General features: G+C 34.1%; 1 protein-coding gene across 1 annotated transcript; it reads right to left on the reverse strand.

Moving 5' to 3' along the window:
* Positions 1-1911: 1911 nt before the first annotated feature.
* On the reverse strand, positions 1912-20253 carry LOC127834573 (zinc finger protein ZIC 4-like). Its single transcript, XM_052360551.1, has 2 exons — positions 18832-20253; positions 1912-5123 (listed from the first exon to the last, which is right to left on the reverse strand). Exons 1-2 carry the CDS (start codon positions 19685-19687, stop codon positions 4543-4545), a joined length of 1437 nt encoding a protein of 478 aa, XP_052216511.1. The 5' UTR covers positions 19688-20253; the 3' UTR covers positions 1912-4542.
* Positions 20254-22144: the final 1891 nt, after the last annotated feature.

A 22144-nucleotide genomic window follows, 5' to 3' on the forward strand; every position in this document is an offset into this window, starting at 1 on the left:
GATGATGATGATGATGATGATGATGATGATGATGACGACGATGACGAAGACGACGACGACGACGACGATGACGATGACGATGCCGATGATGATGATGGTGATGATGATGATGATGATGATGATGATGATGATGATGATGATGATGATGATGATGATGATGATGATGATGATGATGATGATGATGATGATGATGATGATATTATTTTTGGGGGGGAGTCAGGAAATTACACAGCGTATTAAAATTTCTGGTGCATGTTAACTCAATCTTCGCACGAATCAGGTCACGTAATTATAATACTGCAAATCATTGCAGCACGATTCATTTCATGATTTAATTAACTATACAATAAGCATTCGCCTTTACAGCACGCAAGCTGGTTCCATTGATGAATGAACGCTCGATTGACTCTAACAAGTTGCATAACGTGAATAAATTACATTCAAAATACATGTGTAAATTTTATAATACCGATGCTTGCAAGACTTATTCAAGCCAAATGCACGCGTGAAATGTGTATGATACACGAATGTATGTATTTATTTTATGCACTTTGTACCAAACGACATTATACCCTCTGTTAATTAGAAATTTATGTATAATTATATGCGTCTTCTAGTTATTCGGTGCAAAAACCACTGTCGGCGACGTTTGCAACGATAGCATATGTCAACTAAATCATGTTATATACCTGCACAGAACACAATCGCCTAGATCGTTTTTCCGAGTCGAATCATCGCTTTGCACCAAACTTGCATACCTGGGGTATGCGTTGTTGTTTTTTTCAAATTACATTCAGCTTTTATTCTGATATATGAATTATGTAAAGAGTGCAATGCAGAGCATTTACATTTTGTGAACGATGTCTTTGGAATATTCAGAAATGTATAATGACTATGATATATTGTAGATGCAAGGGAAAATATAGAGAGATAGTGTTACAGTCATTCATGTTTAATCTAATCAACTATCTGTGTTTGCTTTGCAACAACCAACAACGAGAGCGGCACAACTTTGAATGTAGAGGCCCGGAAAAAAATAATGTATTATTATATTAAATAGAAATGCAAGTACATATTACATATACTTATAGTACATATAAATAATTATATTTGATTATATTCCCTTACTGGTAATCGGCCCAGTGAAAGAATGGTATTATTCGTAGTTATATTATATATTATAGATATATAATTAGCTTATATCGATACAAAAATATCTCTTGTGCAAATAATAGTTTATTTCTTTTGAAATCGAATGTTAACAGTGTGTTAGCGTTGCTTGCATTCTTCGAGAGCTGTACTAACGGATGGACTTGATGAGCCTCGTTCTGGGAAAACAGAGCTTAAAGGGGCCTTTTCACGTTTTGGTAAATTGACAAAATGGAAACAAATGTTTCAGTTTCGCAAATTGTCGTTGTAGTTATGTTTGTGAGGAAACAGTAATACTGAACATTTACCATGCACTAAAATATAAATTATATGCATCTTTTGACGATTAAAAAAAATGGAAATTATAAAAGCATTGCAACGCGAAACGGTTGAATAATTTTGAGAGTTCTGTAGTTGTCGTTATATTTTGTGACGATACGAACATTGCATATATAACGTATAAAATACATCATTCATTTTATGAGCACGGTTAGCCGAGTAGTCTAAGCGATAGACTTTTACTCCAGGGGTCAGGGGTTCGAGTCCAGTTTAGGGTTACTATTTTTTCTTTCTTTAATTTTATTCTTATTTTGTTAACTGGAGCTTATTTTAGATCCAATGTTCACATGTATCAATATAAAGCATTTTATGACAAACTTCAATACATGCCAAAATCTGTGAAAAGGTCCCTTTAGTGTATGAGCGTAAACGAAGATTCCGACACCAAATTATGTGATTAGTTATAAAAAAACAATACTAACAAAATTTTCAAAATTTTATTTAATACAAATATTTTCCACATCATAATCATGTGATATATTAATTATTAAAACATAAACACCAATGTTATCTTACGTGCGAACATAAATACCATTAAATATATTATCAAACAAAACAGAACTCAACTGCTTTAGCGTAACAAAACTAGTGTTGTATTTACATTATTATTCAATACATAAACTGAATAAATGCTAAAATTGTTTACAATGCAAACAATTCACTTACACGATGTGTCTTTTGGTGTCCACGTACAACAACATCTGTAGACCGAACAATGGTAACAAAAATATATGTTTAATGAAATAATAAACTTATTGCCTTTGGTTATTTTGTATTACATGATAAAAAAACTTCTGATCCTTCTAAAAGACATGACTAGGTAACTGGCAAATGTATTTCTGTGGAAAAGAGCATAAAACAGAATAGTATTAACACTAATTCGTCTACCAATAATTTACTGGTATATTAATTATATGTCATAATGTATTAAACTTACGTAACAAATGCGTAGTCATTATCTTGCGTCAAATATCGCCATTATTCTACTTAAGTCAAATAAATAACCAGAAAAACATAAGTGAAAACAGTTGGAGATCGAATAAAATACGTGTTATTACTCTTTACATATTTACACAAATATACCGGTACGTTGTCATAATATGGCAAGAAAACATGCATGTATCGTTGTTTGCGCAATAAATAAAATAGCTTATTTATTATATACGCAATATGCATATATAATATTGACAATGTACCATGAGGTCAATCTAAAACATGTTTAAATATACATGTATTGCTCTATTAAAAGACTGTTCCAATTAATATAAAAAATCAGTCAATACATTTGAAAGAATTAAATTTTAAAAATAAATTATTGCAAACTCAAATGTATAATTGAAATGCTCATTACATCTTAAACTCTTATATGAGGATCAAATATTTCGGCATTCTTTATATAAATTAATGGGTTACAGTAAACAACAAAGATTGCGTATTAAAAATTAACAATTATAGTGAAAACTAAGAGATCACAAAAACATGCCCATCTCAATGAAACTGAATTTTGTTTTAAATATCAAAATTAAAAAAATACATTTGAACGCCCCATGATATTTATACGCATGAGTCACAGTTCGGATTCAATTATACAACTAGATCATAACTCATAAAAATGTTTTCGTATTTAACTTTTTTTGGATTTTCGATCGCGATTTAAAAATGACCCTCCTACATATCAATAACATTTTAATACAAACTCCATATAGTATTACCATGACAATTCGGTTTTAGCTGAATATTTTACACACTGTCTATATGAAACGCCCGTTCTATCTGAGCCCAAAAATATGAAGTCATTAATCCCTCGACCCGGGGGTGCTACAAAATTATTCAAAATAGATATACAATATTTGTGCATGCGGCTTATACGTTTCTGATTTAATTACATAAATGTGAACCAATTATTCTTGTTAAGCGTCTGTGAAAAAAACTGCTTTATTTTATTGACTGTAATGTATGTGATAAATGTGCTTTTTACTGGCCCAGCATAACAACCTTGTAACCGTACTTAGTAATTTGGTTGAGGTAGCTTCAAGACAAATTCGACAAAAATATATTTAGGTTGACGGTGATAGCCACATATCTGCAGTGTATAATTGTCAGCTAACCATATATATATAGTAATAAGATATTGATAATTTACAAAAAATAAATATATATTACTATCTCCATTAAAATAAAACGTCCTCAGCACAGTTTACATAGAAACATAATAACCATAGAGCTTTTCGTGTGGAAATAATCATACCACAACAACGTGCTGTAAATCTTCACCCGCAGTCAATAAACAGAGACCGCTATGGAAAACCGGGCTTAATGCATGTGCGTAAAGTGTCGTCTCTGATTGAACCTGTCCACATTGGCTTATCAGGGACGAGACGTTTATTTTAATTGGTATTTTTTGTTTAAAGGAAAACCAAGTTTAGCGGTAACCTTCGTCCCTGATTGACCATGGGGACAGCCCATGTTAATCTGGTATCAGACGCACATGCATTATACTCGGTTTGCAGCATGTAGTGCATGCTTAGAGATCGCTCGTTGCTCAGTCCGCACGAAAAACGGCGTTGTTTCCGGCGAACTTCTTGTTCCTCTTTAAAAACAACTGTCTGACACACAGCCAGTTCAAGACTGCACCGTTTATACCGGAAAGATACGCTAAGAACACTTTTTGGTCAACGATACTAAAACAGTGTAAAGGCATTCCTGTGTTTGCCTTTAGCAGAAAGTATAACAAAATACACCACATCTTTATTCATATCGAACGTTCATTCCTTCAGCATTTGCAAAAACGTCAGTTCGAGCGTTAAAAAAATAGACACCGTTTTCAACGTTTTGCTAATATCAAGGCTATTTGTTTTGTTCTTTTCACTAAAACAATACTTATCACCAAACGTTCAACCAAAAATATCTGTCAGACAATAGGCATTTAAAGCCCTTTTCTGGCTTTCGTCTGTCCCCACTTCTCCTCAAATTGAAGCCATCCAAATTGGCGCAAGCCGCATGTTAGTACCAAAATTACTGAGTTCATTGCACGTTTGAACGTTTCTCCTAGCGTCATGAATATTGCAACAGTGACGGAGGGTGCAAGGAAGGCAGGTGCGCGTGCATGTGACTGCCAAGGCCGCCACCAAGGCCACCTATAGGAGAGTGTTCGGTACTTGGCGGTGTCGGCATGCCGCCCGCCGTCTGGCACACGTACCACTCGCTGAATTTGGACGCAGCGGCGGCGCTGTGAGCGATTTCGTGAGCGACGGAGGAGAGAGGATTATGGGAATTATGAGAGTTCACGGTTGGACTCGACGCGTTCGACAGGCTCCCGGACTGAGAGTTCACCGATGTTGGCGTCCCCGACGTCAGCGGCTTGATGTCTGCCGGACTGGACATCGATTCGTCCTCGTCGTTGCTATGGCAGCCGTCGTCGTCGGATTCGTAGTCTTCCGGTAGCGGCGAAGTCTTCCCGTGGATCTTCATGTGTTTCCGGAGCGAGCTCGGGTGTGTGTAGCTCTTGTCGCAGCCCCGGATCTTGCAGTTGTACGGCTTGTCGCTCGTGTGCACGTGGCTGTGCTTCTTCCGGTCTGAGCTATTGGCAAACCGCCGATCGCAGCCGTCGAATTCGCACTTGAACGGCTTTTCACCTGTAATAACAGTAAATTTTATTTTTACTTGTGTTGCATATTTGGTATAAATATATAAATATAAGTGTAGCATTGCATTCCGGTCAGTATTTACTTCGTTTCGCATTATACACTGTGATATCAGATTTGGTTGATAATGTTCCAAAATTCATTACTCAACACATTCAATAAAAACATAGCTAGATGATACGACTGCTACTTGAATCACTACCACGTATTATAAATCATCTTATTCCATTTATGCCGAGTGGACTCTCCCATACTGCTAAACTGGATCAATTTATTTTCAAAATTAGGGATGTCTAATATATTTATTTCTATATTTAGAATATTTCTTACAGAAATTCCTTTAAGCAAACAGCGCAGACCCTGATGAGACGCCGCATCATGCGGTGTCTCATCAGGGTCTACGCTGTTTGCCAATGCCTTTTTTCTAGACGTTATGCATAAATGGGTTAATACAAATCTCGTACTATAAATGTAAGTACACCATTCCATTACCACTACATGTAGTATTTCATACACAATTTGGTATAAAAATGATAATGATGATGATGATGTTAGACCTACGACAGCAACTCTAGACCACACAACAACGACTATCCATAAAGGACAACAAAACGTATGCTCAAACAATCGCATAACACGAAGCCCGCAGCATATTCCAAACCATTCTACATTAACTCAGGTAAGGTCTTACTAATACCTAAACAAGGTAGCAATTTCCCTTTTACTGAATTTCAATAAAACTGAATAAATTTGTCTTAAAGCAATATAATGTAAACATTTACATTGATTCGCGTCGAAGACCTATCGACCCGAAGCTATCAGAATGCGCTCAACAATTCCGAATTGTTATAAAGATTCAATTAAATGCTGGGCTCAGTGAATTGAAATCCATTGTATCACAGGCCATCGTTTAAGAAATTCGTTGAAAGAATGCCGTCGCACAAATTCTCAAATTCACTCCTCTAACTTCAATTTCAGCTTTTTAAGGACGGTAACGTTAGGCTAACGCCAAAGAAAGGCAGTCATATATATTGTGTCCCATCGTATTTGAGAATGATTACAAACTTGATCTCACAAGAATGGTTGCCGGCGGGAGGGGGTATCTCAAGTGCTGTTTCGAGTTTTGACACTTATTAATTACAATGGAGGACATTTTAAGCAAGGGAATAAGACGTGTATTTAGTGAACTTTTAGTAATTTTAAAGCACCGTATCCCACAGAGACGGTGAAAAATCACCGTACAATTGACTTCGTATCGAAATAAGTAAATATGTCCACAAAGACCCCACTATCGTATTATATTCTTGTCTAACGCGCACTGCATGGGGTGCATTTGTTAACTCATGAAAATAAAATTTAAGGAACCGGTTACATAATAATGGATCATTCATATTCGCCCGCGTATATTAAATTAGGCACCATTGTCAAACTTTCTACTTCAGTTACAAGTACATTTTTGTAAACGGTTCCTTAAATGTCGTCATCGTGAAATATTAATGGACGTACAGCACAGAGGTTGAATACGATTGAAATAAATGGAATCTGTTGCTGTGTTTCGAGAGACTGACTGTACAGATACGTGTTTATTTGTTATAATTCTATAACAGACTTTGCATCAAAATATTATTCCACAATTGATGAGCTGCCATGTTGATACGAACGCGGCTGCCATTACATATATTGTTGTTTTTCGTTGTTTTTTTTCGGTAAACTGATCATTCAACAGTAAATGTTGCATTTTTGTGGAACTGCATTTGCATATGATTAATCTGAACAATAACAGATTAACAGAGTAACAACATGAGCGGCATAATTTACGTGATGTAAGCGACACATGACCTGATCGCCATCATTCAAGATGGCCGGTATCTGAAATCACCGCTCGCATCAACAATTAATTTGCTCAATTAGCACATTGCTCGACCGGCTATCCAGAAATCTGATTGACCGAGAGATAAGCGGGATTTATAAGATTAAAAGCATTCGCAAGAATGCAATGCTTGTATCTAAATGAGTTCGGACGGCGAAACAAAATCTGGGAATCTTTCAAGGACCATCGGTCTCGTGACGTTGATGTGTTAACAAAGATGTCATCTCCTCCAGTTTGTAAAATACCAACACATGTAAAAGCCGTGTTGGGGTTGTTTTTGTTTTTATGCAAAATAGCATTTTTTAATTAAATTTGAGACTCGTTAGTGCGCAAATTGTTGTTGTTAACATCATTGTTACCATCTTCATAATAAAAGTAAATAAAAAAATAAAAAAATAAATAAAAAAATAATGATAATAATAATATCAATAATAATAATATAAATAATAATAATAATAATAATAATAATAATAATAATAATAATAATAATAGTCATAATGAATACGACAACAACTGCTACCTCTACTTGTTCTACTACTACTTTCTAAAAAAAAATTAAAAATAAATATAGCCTTTCTGCTAATATATTTCTTCAGAATAAAATATTAATGCAAGTGGCAGAAATTCTAGAAGAGTAAACAAGAATGCGTTCGTGGGAATCTGAACGATGCCAGTATAGAATTCCAAGCTTTTATAGCAACAAAATTGTCGTTTTAACTATAATAATGTGCATTAAATGCGAAGAATATTTTAAGACTAATCCATCTATATCAAAAATGTCCCGCCATGTCGAAAAATGACAGTTTCAGACCCCAATTCTAGAAGAACCACTTCAACATTGGCACCTTGTTTCAGCGAAGCACTTAAGAAATGCACGGTTTTAATCAGCACGAATTTTTGAAACACTTGTTTCCTTGTAGAAAGAGACATAAAATCCTGTAGGTCCCTTAAGAGCTGATTTTCCATCAACATGTGTAAATGAAAATATAAGCGCGCCAAAAAGACTTGTAAATTCCGCCGAAATATTCAAGAAATTCGTGTGTTTTTTGTAGTGTTTAGACGATGCACTTTGTTTGTGCGTTTTTTTCTCGTTAAATGTAAGTGATAAAAGAAATTGATGCTATGTTTTGGCGATGCAGAAATGACATTTCTGAGTTCTGAATAAATAACAAATACATATAAGTACCATATTAAAAAAGCAAAACGTACGTCAACGTTTATAGTTTATAAAAAGGTACAAACACTCGCAATGAATTCATTTTGATTTAGAGTTATATAAATGATTTCCATATCATACAGTTTAATAATATCATTTCTTCATCATAGCAATACCATTGCTTTGTGAAATGAAATAAGTATCTTGATCGCAATTTGAAATTATTAACAAACTATCAATCATATTGAGCTGATTTACATAAACAAAATAGTGCTTACATGTTGAAGTACTGTAGAACTGTTATGTCGGAACTATTTTGAGATCCTTAAATAACACAATCAAACGTGAGACTAGATCATTTTTCAAAGCTGTAAAGCTCATTGTTCCTGGTTTGCATTAAGGTTTTCAGTTTGTGCATACTGCGGCATCTTCTGATTTAAAATCTTCCAGTATAGATTATTATATTCAAAGTATAACTCGTCTACACCGTTTTGTCTATATGAGTCGCGTCTGAGAAAACTGGGCATAATGCATGTGCGTAAAGTGTCGTCCCAGATAAGCCTGTGCAGTCCGCACAGACTAATCAGGGACGACACTTTCCGCTTTTATGGTATTTTTAGTTTCAAGGAAGTCCCTCCTTACCGTAAATCAAGTTTAGGCGGAAAGTGTCGTCCGTGATTAGCCTGTGCGGACTGCACATGCATTTTGCCCAATTTTCACAGAACAAGACACATATTTACAAAATCTAATCTACGCTTAAATACAGCTACACCCGATCATACAGTAGTTAATTACACTATCTTGGTCAACATGTGTCTCAATTAATCGGGACCGAGCGGTCAGTTGCTTGTATAGGAGATAAAGGGAATCCCGAAGGACCCATTTATATCATTGCAAGTGCTCGGTGCAGGGATGCTTATAAAGATGCGGGACTATTATTTATTATTATTATTATTATTATTATTATTATTATTATTATTATTATTATTAACATTATTATTATTATTATTTTTTAATTCTTATTTTTATTATTATTATTATTATCATTAGTGTGTATGCAAAATTATGATTCTACTGTTACTGCTGCTACTGAAACCAATATCTTATTACGTATTATTAAAGTAGTCGCAAACTTTGTTATAACAGGTGTAATATTTATGCACTATATCGTTAAATGAGACTTCATATAGAAAATTAATTTTCGTAAAAATTATGTTCGAGGACGTTCTTTTCAACAATACGTTGTTGTTGTTGTTGTTTTTCAATACAAAGATAGCGAAATGTTGCAAGATGGACATGAGCGCGTCGAAGGCTTTTTATCAAAACTAACTTTCACTCATTTTCAAGATTATAGGGAAGAACGACGTAAATTAACAGATTAGCAATCGAAGCATATGTCAAATTGGCCAATTTCAATCAAAAACAGCATGAGATTGCATTTCGGACAGCGTTCGAGTGACCCTGAAGCTGACTTTTCCCGCCAGCAGGCGTCCATGTGACACGGATAATTCACTTGCAGACGACATTTTATCAATCTGAAATTATGCACATTTTTCTTCGAGGGAATTTCTGCAATTGACAGGTCGAGCGACTTGTGGCATGAAATTATTTTGTAATCACGTTTTCTGACTATTTGAGCGTTAATTTGGGGGTTAGAATTGACTGCGAACTTCTTTCGTGCGCGCGAAACAATTCGTTTGGAAAAACTCTGGGAGTATAATTAACGGGGAGATTGTGTGTGTGATAATTAAATTAATTGAACCCTGTTTTTTGGTTTTTTTAGCCGTGAATAAACGTCAGTTACATCATAGTTATTCGCAGCAGATATTCGATACGCATATATTATTTATATTAAATAAAATAAAATAAAATATTAATAAACAAACACTTACAAACAAACTATTACATTAAAAAATAAACATAAATAAATATATTTTAATTTAAACGGATCTTAGTTTATTACAAAAGTACCCATATATATTTCTCCGTACATCGGCACATAATGTCAGTTGAAAGATTATACAAAATTCCATTTTATGAATTCAATGAGCAAATGCGACTGAAAAAAATCCTTTAAACTCTTCCCAACCCTTTATTGATCGAGAATAAGGAATCCTTTTCATTTGGGCGCTTGACACCTTTTGTAAACAGTTAAGCCTCTTACGACCTCAATCACAATACGGTTGTCACTCAACAACGATTTCGAGTGACTGGCTAGCCGAAACAAACTTCTTTTTCGTGTATTTAAATGGCATTCAGTGGGTTTGGTGAGATGTCGTGTGTGTACATTTAATATTTATATTAAAAAGATATTTATGAATTAAATGATTCTTAGTTTTCGTTATTTTTTTTGCTTAAGCTCAGTGGCAACGTTATACTGGTTGGTTATAGCATCCATATATTGCATTCATGTGTGTTGCTTTTCTTTTTGTATTTACTGTCATTGAATGCTTTTGTTAATGACAATGCTGACTTTCAAAAATTTACTATTTGGTATTATTTGCATTAATGTATTAGCTATTTTAAATAATATGTGATGAAATTTAATTTGACATGTTACCACATTTACACGGACGTTATGACATATATACATTTGTTACTTGTATTTCTTTTAGAATATCAATATACATCACATATGCGTAAACATTATTTAGTACATTCGCGAATGTTACATAAGAAATTACTAAAAAGTAAAACACAATTGTTTACAAGTAATTGTGCCTATTTATACCTTTTAAATATGCACTTGATATCATGTAATCTTTAACAAAACGAGAAAAATTCTAAAAAGTGGAGAAAAGAATGTACAAATATTTTTTTTAATATAAATCCAATGTAAGTTCACTAAACAATTCTAAACCATGTTTAAATAATTAAAAGACGGGAGCACGATTAGAGAACACGCCATCTTTTGGGAATATCCAGATAGAACCACCAAATCTCATCTTCTCGATCTGATGTTAGATTGCTACTTTAGATTCCGGCCCCCAAAATGCAACTTTAAGATTCAAGGTTTAGATTGTAGCAAAACGGAAATCGCTTTCAGATAGTTTTGGTGCTTTTTGGATTAATGCTATTAAGCACATTTGCTACAAAATATTATTTCATATTTTTCAGCTGTTTTTGTTTTAATTGGTTGATAAAAAAAATTGAAATGCCAGTTTATAAAAACCAATTGAGGCAAGTGCGAAAAGAAGGATGCATGCACATGTTAACTGTTTACGCCAATGTGCTAGTTTGCATGTTCAAACTTCACCATAATTGTTTCGCAAGCATATTAAGTTTTCAAGTGTAAATAATAAAATACTAGTTTCGCAGAAAAATATAAACAAATACTCAACGAGAAGTGTTATTCTAATAGAGTGTTCATTCATTCATCTATTTTTGCGTAAACTTCACTTCTTATTGCCTCATTCTACGAAAAAACATTGTTAAACAAATAAGCATAAATCTCCTAATAAAAGAAGGATTCTCTGCACACTAAACTGATGTTTAACACGACAATTTACGACGTTGACATTCATAAAAGCACCGTAACGTTCTGTGCGTACAATTGCTATAACGCTCGGACTCTTGGCGCAAATTTGCATTTATCTATTTACCACAAGATAGTGACGATTAAGTAGCGATAAATCTGATTGTGTACGCGCAAGTTTGCTTAGAAATGCCACCCTTTTGCATAGGAATCCCGTCGAACAATGAATGGCTTACACCGTCGAAGCACCTATCATTTTCGAATTGCTAATCTTTCAACAATAGATGGTAACACCTTTATTTGATCAAGTTTTCATGAAATCATTGCCAGATTAGCGATTTATTATCATCCTTTCGCTCAAAAATGACGGTTGAACGCCATGAAATTGGCGTTAAAATGCCACAACGTCTTCGTCTCTTGTACGGCGTTTATACCGCTCGGAGACGGTAACGATGATAATATTCGCGAAAAGTTGTAGCCAAACGAAAGATGAACGAATGATTGGGTTGTTGTCAGTTCGAAACAGGGCTTACGTCGACTGACACATAGCGTAAAAATCGACTTGAATGCGCCATTGTATATTGCGACGTAAGCTCTGGTTGCGTTACTGCAGAGATTCATTAAAAAATGTCTGATTCATTTCTCTCGTCTGTTTCAGATGTTGATGAAAGTCTAATTACACATTTTGACGCAAAGTATGGCATTTTTCGTTCATTATCAATATGCAACGCCTCAGTCATTTCATTGTGCAAATTCCTAAATCTGAATAAAAAATTGTCTACTTGACTAATGAGCCACTTGAATTCAAATGTTATGAGTCGAACCATTATTATATTTAAACAATTTAAAATATTTTAATTTAGATTAAGAAATAATTGAAAATACATATCTTATGGAATTAAAAAGGGCAGAGAATTCTTTATATAAATGTGTTTTAAAAGGATATATAAATCTATAATAATGTAATAATATTTATAAAAAAAAATATTGTCTATATTTTGAAAAAATATTATCACAGCTATGATTATTTTTAATCGCTTTATATCGTCAATCGTTTTTCTATACATAAACTTCTAATAAATCATTCGAATTTAACGTGTAAGAGCCATTTGGCAACCAAAGCGGCACGATGTACCGTAAAACAGCCAGAATCTTTCACAGACCATGATTTTCTGCAACGTTATGATCTATTGGCGCTAAAGCCGGCTTGAAATCTATCTCATTTGCGGGTAGATTTGGTTTGTAGTGCACGCGCGCTTCCGTTTGAAGTTCGAGCAATTGTCGTCTGCAAAAATGATTGACATTGTCTCAAAAGCGGAACCCCTCGGTTATTTTCCCTGCATTAATGAATCAAACATGTATTTTCTGATCTTTTTTCTTCAACCCTGACGTGTGATGCCTGCTTTGATGTCTTAATCAGGTTAAGCTAGTTTTCCGTACATTCGAAAAAAATACATCATAGTGGTAAAAATATTCGAACTTCAAGTGTACTAACCTTTGCATTCCCTCAGACTCCCACCAAACGTGTTACGGCCAATAAAATTCGCAGCTTGTTTTCAAATTATCCTTTCACGATGAGAGCCATTTATTTGTTTATGATATAATCTTATTATGAACGATGTCTTGTAGTATTATTCTCGCGGGACGTAGCAGATTGAGTTATATTCCCAATTCGAATATATGCACACCTAACATCAAACGGAGCTAGGCTTTGAAGCATGAGCCATTTACGAAACTAGCAAATCTTCCAATTGCCAACGTATGTACTAGTATATCAAGGTACAATTTTTCTTAATGACGGGCAAGCATTGAAATCCCTTGGGTTCAGTTTTTACCAGCTTCGAGTAGAGTGATTAAAATTATATAAAATGCGCGATCATGTCCTGTGGGATTCCGGGGTAAGTAACAGCTCCAAGTACCCAACACAAACTTATCAACGCCATTTTTTTAGTACCCCGCATGCCTTTTAGGCTCTCGAGTTTTAACCATTTTGATATCTGTAAGGAAAATAAGTATGCACACAACAACAACAATTCCCGCAGTCTTAGATATCTAACAAGTGTGATACATGCTATAAAAATGGTCATAATCATCTTAGAGAGGCAACGTTGTGAAAAAAAATGGCGCAAAAGGAGAATATAAAATGCTGTGACCTGCGGCACTATGATAGGAATGTACGAAATGACGGCCATAAAGACGGTAGAGTGATGTAACGTGGAAGAAAACTTGGAAAGTTCAAAAGACTTTCAGTTAATAAATCAAAGGAAAATTTCGGAAAACATCGGTAACATCGGATGGATTTTACAGCAGAGTGATGCAAGTTATTTCAATCAAATGCGTCCCGAAATTTCGTCTGATACCCTTTACATCTGGGAATTAATGTCTTCAGCATATTGTGTCCTAAATGTTCCGCGCGTCAGCCGGTGGGAATACGGTGCTTAAGACGTCGCGAGCGGTGATTAAAGCATGGTATCCGGAATTTAATTGTTCATCAAACATTTATGATATTTATTATACGCCTAACGACGTTACTTGCGTTTTATTACTTCGTAAAAAATGATGCCATGAACATGGTAATATCAAGAGCTGAAGAAACCGTAAATATAAAACAACGAAACCATGAAAATAGTTACTGAAAGCAATATCAAGATACCGTGAATATTCACATTCATTACCAATTATATTTAATATACATATTGTTTAATTTACATTTGTTTCTGTAAAGGCTTCAATATGTAAAATAACCTGAGTGACACAAAAATGAATGAATATTCAAAAAACTCGGGGTCATACCGTAAACTGAAATAATTAACGTGGGTCCAAAAACTTTAAGCAGAAGTCGTGACACAAAAATGAATGAATATTGATCGATGTGCGCGTAATAGCATATATTTAATTATTAAATTTATTAATACAATTATGCACATAAGTTATATAAAAATATGTATTAAATTGAGATAAGTGAAAAATGGATATCTGTGGAATTATATATAGATCTTTATCTATAATTATAAAACATAAAATGAAAACTTAATCCATTTTGCAGAAGTCGACACAGGAGCGCAAGTGATTTCAAAGAAACAAAACTTCAGCGTGTGTTCGATAGATTGGACTTTTTAACCTTTTGCATGCTGGGAAATTTGTCGTCTGCTAAAATGTCGTCTGCTGAATTTCTAAAATTAGCATTTTCTTCGATTTTTTTCAAAGAATATTATCAGAATAGCAAACAGTTTGGATCCTGATGAGACGCCACGTTCTGTGGCGTCTCATCTGGATCCAAACTGTTTGCAAAGGCCTTCAAAATTCGGTTCCCGCACTGAAAGGGTTAAAATCATTGAGTGATAAATAAATACAATACGTTCTATAGCTGACTTCTTCAATCATTGTTTGCATTAAAGACACCGCTTTCGCCGCCCGTTTTATTACCAGCAACAAACAAGGCCTGATAGATAATCACTCAATCAGTAAAGATATCACACACTATGGTCAGTCAATCAGTAATAAAATATCACTTATAATTCAGTCTTTTATAAAAGTAACATCAATTCAATTGTCATCAATAATTAGATACGCTGTATTTTCTTAAGCAATCGATTACAGGCTTATGATGGTTGAAGCAGACACATGGCGGAGAATGGCGGGAATATATACACTATTTGTATTGTAAATGGTTCATTTTATATGTAAACAAATATCAAGATATCCATCTTCTTAAATTCTAAAATTTAAATGATTTAAATGACAGTATTTTATTTATTTTTTTGAAAAGATCCCAATTTATATATCGAAATTATATTTTCGAATTTCAAATTCAACGTGTGATCAGGCCAGAGTATATGCAAATAAAGTTATTATTCTTAAATGTATTTGCGATGCAGGGCAAGACAGTTTGCAGCCAGCAAAAGTCTTCTATGAAAGACAGCATCCATCAGTCAATCTCGTTTTTCCAACTGGACACTGAACAATTTCGGAAATGCAGTGTTTTGCCTTCCAGGGATGCCTCTTTGATATATAGATGCCAAAACCATTTAGCAAGGATGGAAGGAAACCCGAATGTGAATCGCAGACGGAACGACGGACAAAAACACATGTCTGTAACCGTGTTGTGGGTTCATAGAAAACGCGGAACTGTGGGTAATAACTGCTTTTTAGCCTCCCTAAAGCACCGGTTATACGGGGTATGGTAGATTAACGAGGAATATAATGTAGTCGTTCCCCACCCACTTTCGTGCTTTCCGAAAATTAAGTTAACGTAATGTTCCGCGCTGAGACAGTTAATTTTATATTCATCCATTCTAGATTTGTAACCCTAAGACAGCAAGAATGTAGGGGCCAGTGTTTCTTCCGTGATTCAGGCTGGAAAAATTGGTTCCACGGAAGGGGTCCTATGAAAGTCAATACGACCATGATATATTATATGTAAAAAAATATATTAACATCAATTTCAATTTATTTATTGTTTATGAATGTCAAGCTAAAAATGAGCAACTTGATAATGTACTTTGGTATTTATATATTTATATATATTTATATATTTGTATATTTATATATTTTATATATATATATATATATATATTATATATTTATATATATATATATATATATATATATATATATATATATATATATATATTATTTACTTATTTGGTTATTTAGTTATTTTTGTTTTTATGTTGTTGTTTATTGTTTTGATGTATTAATTTGCATTATTTAATTAATAGGCTTAAAATGTTTTTAATAATAAACATAGTTTTCCATTTCCAGATGTGATTAAGAGAAAATTCTCGTTCATAAAATATATACTGGTTTTTAAATGACATTCTGTCCTTCATTGCACTTTGCGCTGAAATACATTTTCAATATAACAGATAAAAAAACTGTCCGATAGATTACTTTTTCTAATATTCTCAACCTATGAGTCAGAGACTACTATTTCTCTCCAAATTTCTTCGTCCGAATTTTAATAAAACATGAAAAGTAATGAAACTGTATGCGAGTATATTCAATAATCGTAAAAATGGGACGGTAACATAATTGATACTTCACAACCTATCAAATTACCAACAAGTGTCATTGCCAATTAAGCCCAACGGCTAGAATTTAGCCACAAGAGACTGTTAAGTGGAGGAAAGATTTTCAGGGAATCTTGTAGAGCAAATGCTCTCATATGTTTTCGATTCTAAACTATTATGGTTAATGCCATTTTGCGTGCATGCATATCATCAAACTAAAACATAAACGCGTAAAAGAGCATAATAAGGTTATTACGCAAATGACAACTTTGCTTTTAACGAGCCCTGCATTTATTAAATATAAATAAATTAAAATTACAAACAATTGCAAGTTCTCAATAATTCAATACTTGAATTAAAAGCTCTTTGTGTTCTCTGAAAATGGCTTACATTATTTCATCTATTAAAAAAAACGAATTTCTGAGGGTTTTCATAAATTTTGAAATCTGAATGTCTAAACACCTTGTCTCTAATTTTGGAAGTATTCCTAATATAGCCGAAGTTTGATAGTGTGTGGCTAAAGTGATACTTTAAAAAAAAACGAAATAAATTTATAAATTGAAGGTGCTTTTAAAGGTTTGGAGAAACATGTTCTGCGAAAAATTAATGTATATCTTTTAACTTGGTTACCGTTATATAATAGAATATATAAGACCGTGAAATTTTCCAATATTCAATAGCTGCAATGTTGGTAGCCCTGATCATTGCAAGCCATCATATATTATCCTTCAAACCAGAATTTTATGAAAAGTTTTAATTAGCATTATGGACAAGTTGTTGAAAATATGAGCAAATGCAACTACTGTTTGCCTAATAATCTTTGTATTTTAATTACACCAATAGCTTGATAAAAAAAAAGATAAATTTTTTATAAACATGTTTAAGACTGAGTTCATAAGGAATGTGAAACTGAAAATTAAATTTGTTAATTTGTGTGCTAAAACTTATATTATTATTTGGACTTATTACGTAATACATCAATGGAATAGAATTATTGTAAGGTTATTTCAACATTACTATTGGCTATTGTAATCAACTGTTTTATAAACATTTAATTTTGATTTTAAAATGTTGTTATTTTTTCTTAATTATTAAAACATTATTGTAATTTTATACATATTTTAGATCTTTTGTTAACTTGCGTTAAATGTCCGTATGTAGATCAACATTTGATTGATTCTAAAGAGATATACATATGGCGTATGTTTTTGTTTTCGTTTGTCCATCCACTTACCGAAATAAAACTAATTAACCTAAACATTTTATCCGACAATATTAAATTGTAATAACAAATTAAAATTAACCGCAACATTCTCATCAAAAATACATTGCCAGTGTAAACAGATTCAATATTAAGACTTTTGAAATTGTGAATGACTCCTCTATTATATATCGCAATGTATTTCACGTAATTCGTCGTCACATTTGCGGGCGGAAAGCAAATAAACCAGATAAACTGAAAAATGTGTAAACTTTGATAAAGGTAGCGGGCGGAATGTCAAATAAATTATCAAACGTACACTGAAGTTTTGATAAATATTGTTAACCTTATATTAAAATACCAAAACAAAACACTCTTCTATCTTTAAGAGGAAACATTTACGAATATAAGAGAAACGTGCATACAATTTATTTGCATTCAAATTGTCATTGCAATGTCACTGTTTGTTGATATACAATCGAATAATGCATTTATTTATTTTTTGCGTTTAATAATAACGACTAAGTCTTATTCCGACCACTTTGACTACAACTGCCATGAAGAGCACTATACTAATTATTATTATTAAAATACTGATTATGATGATATAAAGAATAAATACATTTCTACAATACGCATATATTTCTATATTTCTACATTTAAAATCAAAATACATTAATACCCAACCCTTCCTTACTATCTTGAAATCAAATCAGTTTGTTTTTGTATTGTGAAAACAATTACCATGATTTTTTTAAAATATTTTAGTACAATTATACATACAAAATATATATACCATTAAAAAAAGGTTCGTCAAACGTTATTAAGCTAACTTATGTTGAACTAAAGAATGCCTCCTTCAAACTGGTCATCATTCACATTAGTCAATGTTGTGGCCAATTTAAATTGCAGAAGCAAAGTATAAATTTAGTACTATCCTAGTAAAGTAACATAAAGAACCTTAAAACAAATTACTGTCACCAACCTGTATGGGTTCGCTTGTGGATTTTCAGATTCTCGCTCCGCGCGAACACCTTCCCGCATCCCGGAAACGGGCACGGAAACGGCTTCTCGCCCGTATGGACTCGGATGTGGTTCACCAGCTTGTACTTTGCCTTGAAGGGCCGACCGTCTCTCGGGCAGTTCTGCCAGTAGCAGGCGTGGTCCGTCTGTTCCGGTCCCCCCACGTGCTCTACTGTGATATGCGTCACGATCTCGTGCATGGTGCAGAAAGTCTTATTGCACGGTTTCTTAGGCTCTGGCTGGTCCTTTTCCAGCCAGAGGCACGTGTGTTCCTGCTTTATCGGTGGTCGCATGTAGCGGAAGAAGGCACCGGGTCCGTGCGGACCCATGGACATATGGTTCATGGCATTCATCGGGTTCATGCTGTTGAAGTGCGACTGGTGAGCGGCGAAATGATCGACGCCGCGCGTCGGCGCTCCCATCTGGTTAAAGTGGTCCCTAGAATACATGTCCGCGCCGGTGAGGCCGAGTCGCATCTGGCTGTTGAGCTGACCCGGGTGCGACGTCGCGTCGTGGATTCCCGGAAATAGCATGTGACCGCTTCCGGCGTCGTGGTGCGACGTGTGATAGCCGCTGGATGAGGGGATGAACATGCTATTGTCTTGGAGGCCCATGTCGCGGCGGAGGAGGTAGTCGCGTGACGCATAGCTGGACAGGTGCGATGGAGTCATACCGACGCTGTAGCCGTTGGTCTGCGGTACGTACTGGTTCAGCTGGTTGTGCAAACTTCCGGTGTCCGTCATGTGATGGGGCGGACTCAGCTTCATCGCTCCCGGTGGGAGATGGCTGGCGTGCGACTCCATGAATGGGTTGATCATTTTCGCGGCGGTTGTTTGTCCAGCTGACCAAGGGTTCAGAAATAAGTCCGTTTTTGTTTCACAGTGTACACTACAAATCCAAGCGTAAATTATAGTACGGCCCTCAGCCGTGTACGTTGCGCAGTTCTTAGCATATTATAAATGTACGAGCAAAAAACGTGAAACGCCCATTTTTGAAATAACAATCACATCATCGTTCCAATGACAGTATTTTTTTTAATGTTTACTACTTACAAAACGGCATTTATTTCACAGCACTACAATTAAAACTGCTGTCACACAACAACAATATTTTAGAGATCTAGTATCCTGTCACAGACAACAGTGGCACTCGAATATGTTTTGTGAGATGTCACGCGGTGTTGTATGTTTGTCAGAGCCCAATGAGTCCCACGTAAGCAGCGTTCATACTGAGAGCTAGCCGTATAATAACAGTGCCCAACTCTGCAGTCAATGTTTTTACAGATTTCTGATACACAGTTTTCAGCACGATTTAATAAACTTGCAACATTTTAATTCACTCCCATCTCAGTGGAAAACAGCGTGCCACGACGTTTGCTAGTCAGTAAAACCACGTTGTTTTTGAAATCATCATGCGTTCGACAGTTCATTTACGACAGCGGGTTGTCGAACTTTAGTGCTCCTGCGCACACTAGCTGCGCGACCCACTGAGCGCTGATTGGGCGTCGCTGTTTTGATTGACTGCTGGTCGATAAACCAAGCGCAATGAGGCGGGGCTGATTCGCCGTAACAGCGAATGGGGGCGTGACTATGCCAGCGATAGGTGTTGACTTTGTATCATTATTGGAACTGTGGAAGCGCTGTTGGAGAACTGGAATCAAGGATTTTTGTATCAACAATTAGAGATATATTTATTGTCTTGCTACACTGGGGGACGAGGCTTCCATGGTCTTCACAACGCGACTAAGACAAATGAAATAAATAAATAGTGAAAATGATAGCAACGTGCATGCAATTCTTTATGTTTTGTTTTAAATATTAATAGATACACATTTAATATAAGCTATATCTAGTGTTATTATCAAATTTTAACATACTATTTAGTAGTTGATTGATATTGTTCAATTTGAGCATAATGATCGCGGAACATGACCCTAAACAATGCATAAACGAACACGAGACAAACTATAGTTTGCGATGTATATTATTAATGATGGTACTGTAAATATGATAAAATAATAACGCAACTGTTGGCTTAATGTACGATTAATGTAAATTATTTGTTAATTTGATCTTTATTTTACGACCTGAAAAGAAAAACAACAACATCATTTTAAGGAAGTTAAACATATTGTAAGTTTGATATTATTAATTAAATATTGATACAGACACTTAGCGACTTTCAATGTCCGGTAAAAGATCTTAAAGAAAAAAATAAAAATTATTATTATTATTACTATAATAATAATAATAACAATAATAATAATAATAAAAATAATAATAATAAAATAATAATAATAATAATAATAATAATAATAATAATAATATTATTATTATTATTATTATTATATTATTAATAAGAAAAATATATTATTATTATTATTATTATTATTATTATTATTATTATTATTATTATTGTTGTTGTTGTTGTAGTAATTATAATGATTATGATGATTATTATTATTGTTATTATTATTCGTGTATTATTATTATTAATACTATTATTTATTTCCCAAGAGATTCTCTTTTTTTACATAAGGCCTATTAACTCAAAGAACCTTTCTCCTCATTTGACACTCTCTTGAACCTCCGAATTGAATCTGCAAATATTTGCTCGATGCAGAATCAGCCACTTACAAATGTACATATTCCGGACTGTGTTGGCTTTTCGGATTACTTTCTCTAACGTCAACCCATCTCGTTAAAATTGATTATTGATGCCACACACATGTATTTGAAAGAAAAACAAAGGGAAACCAGAGACGTAGTCTTTCTGGGAAAACGAATACAATTATTGGCAAAAGGAAAAAACTGATGATTTCACGAAAACTGTACTTATATTTTGGTGTCCTTATGTTTCGGATCATTTTCTGACATGCGTATATTATTGATAATGTATTCCCTTTAAAGTATATAAATCTTTGAACACACCAGTGACATGCCTAATTTTATTTTAATATATTTACGGGATCAAGAGTAATGCAATATCTCCTGGTCGTTACTAAAAAAGTTACTTTTGCTAATATAACACATGTTTATATGTTTAACATATTAAAAAAGTGGTAGTAATATTCACGGTTCTACTTAAAAAAAATATGTTTTCGATGTTGATTTATTGACGTGTTTGTAATGTTGTTGTTTTACCAGTCTATATTGCACAGGTTCTTACTTTAACGACGCACTGATATGTATTCTATATATAATTGATAAATGTGGGTCTATTGATTTGTTGCAAAAGTTATATTTATACGTCTTACTATATGTATGCTAATGTGA

The sequence above is a fragment of the Dreissena polymorpha genome, chromosome 6 (genome assembly GCF_020536995.1).
Source record: "Dreissena polymorpha isolate Duluth1 chromosome 6, UMN_Dpol_1.0, whole genome shotgun sequence".
Taxonomy (NCBI): domain Eukaryota; kingdom Metazoa; phylum Mollusca; class Bivalvia; order Myida; family Dreissenidae; genus Dreissena; species Dreissena polymorpha.

Excerpts from the sequence above, each read along its gene's own strand:
- LOC127834573 (XM_052360551.1), bottom strand. The coding sequence starts at position 19,687 with ATGATCAACCCATTCATGGAGTCGCACGCCAGCCATCTCCCACCGGGA. Across the intron at positions 5,124-18,831 it reads CCACAAGCGAACCCATACAG|GTGAAAAGCCGTTCAAGTGC; the intron begins GTTGGTGACAGT and ends CTGTTATTACAG.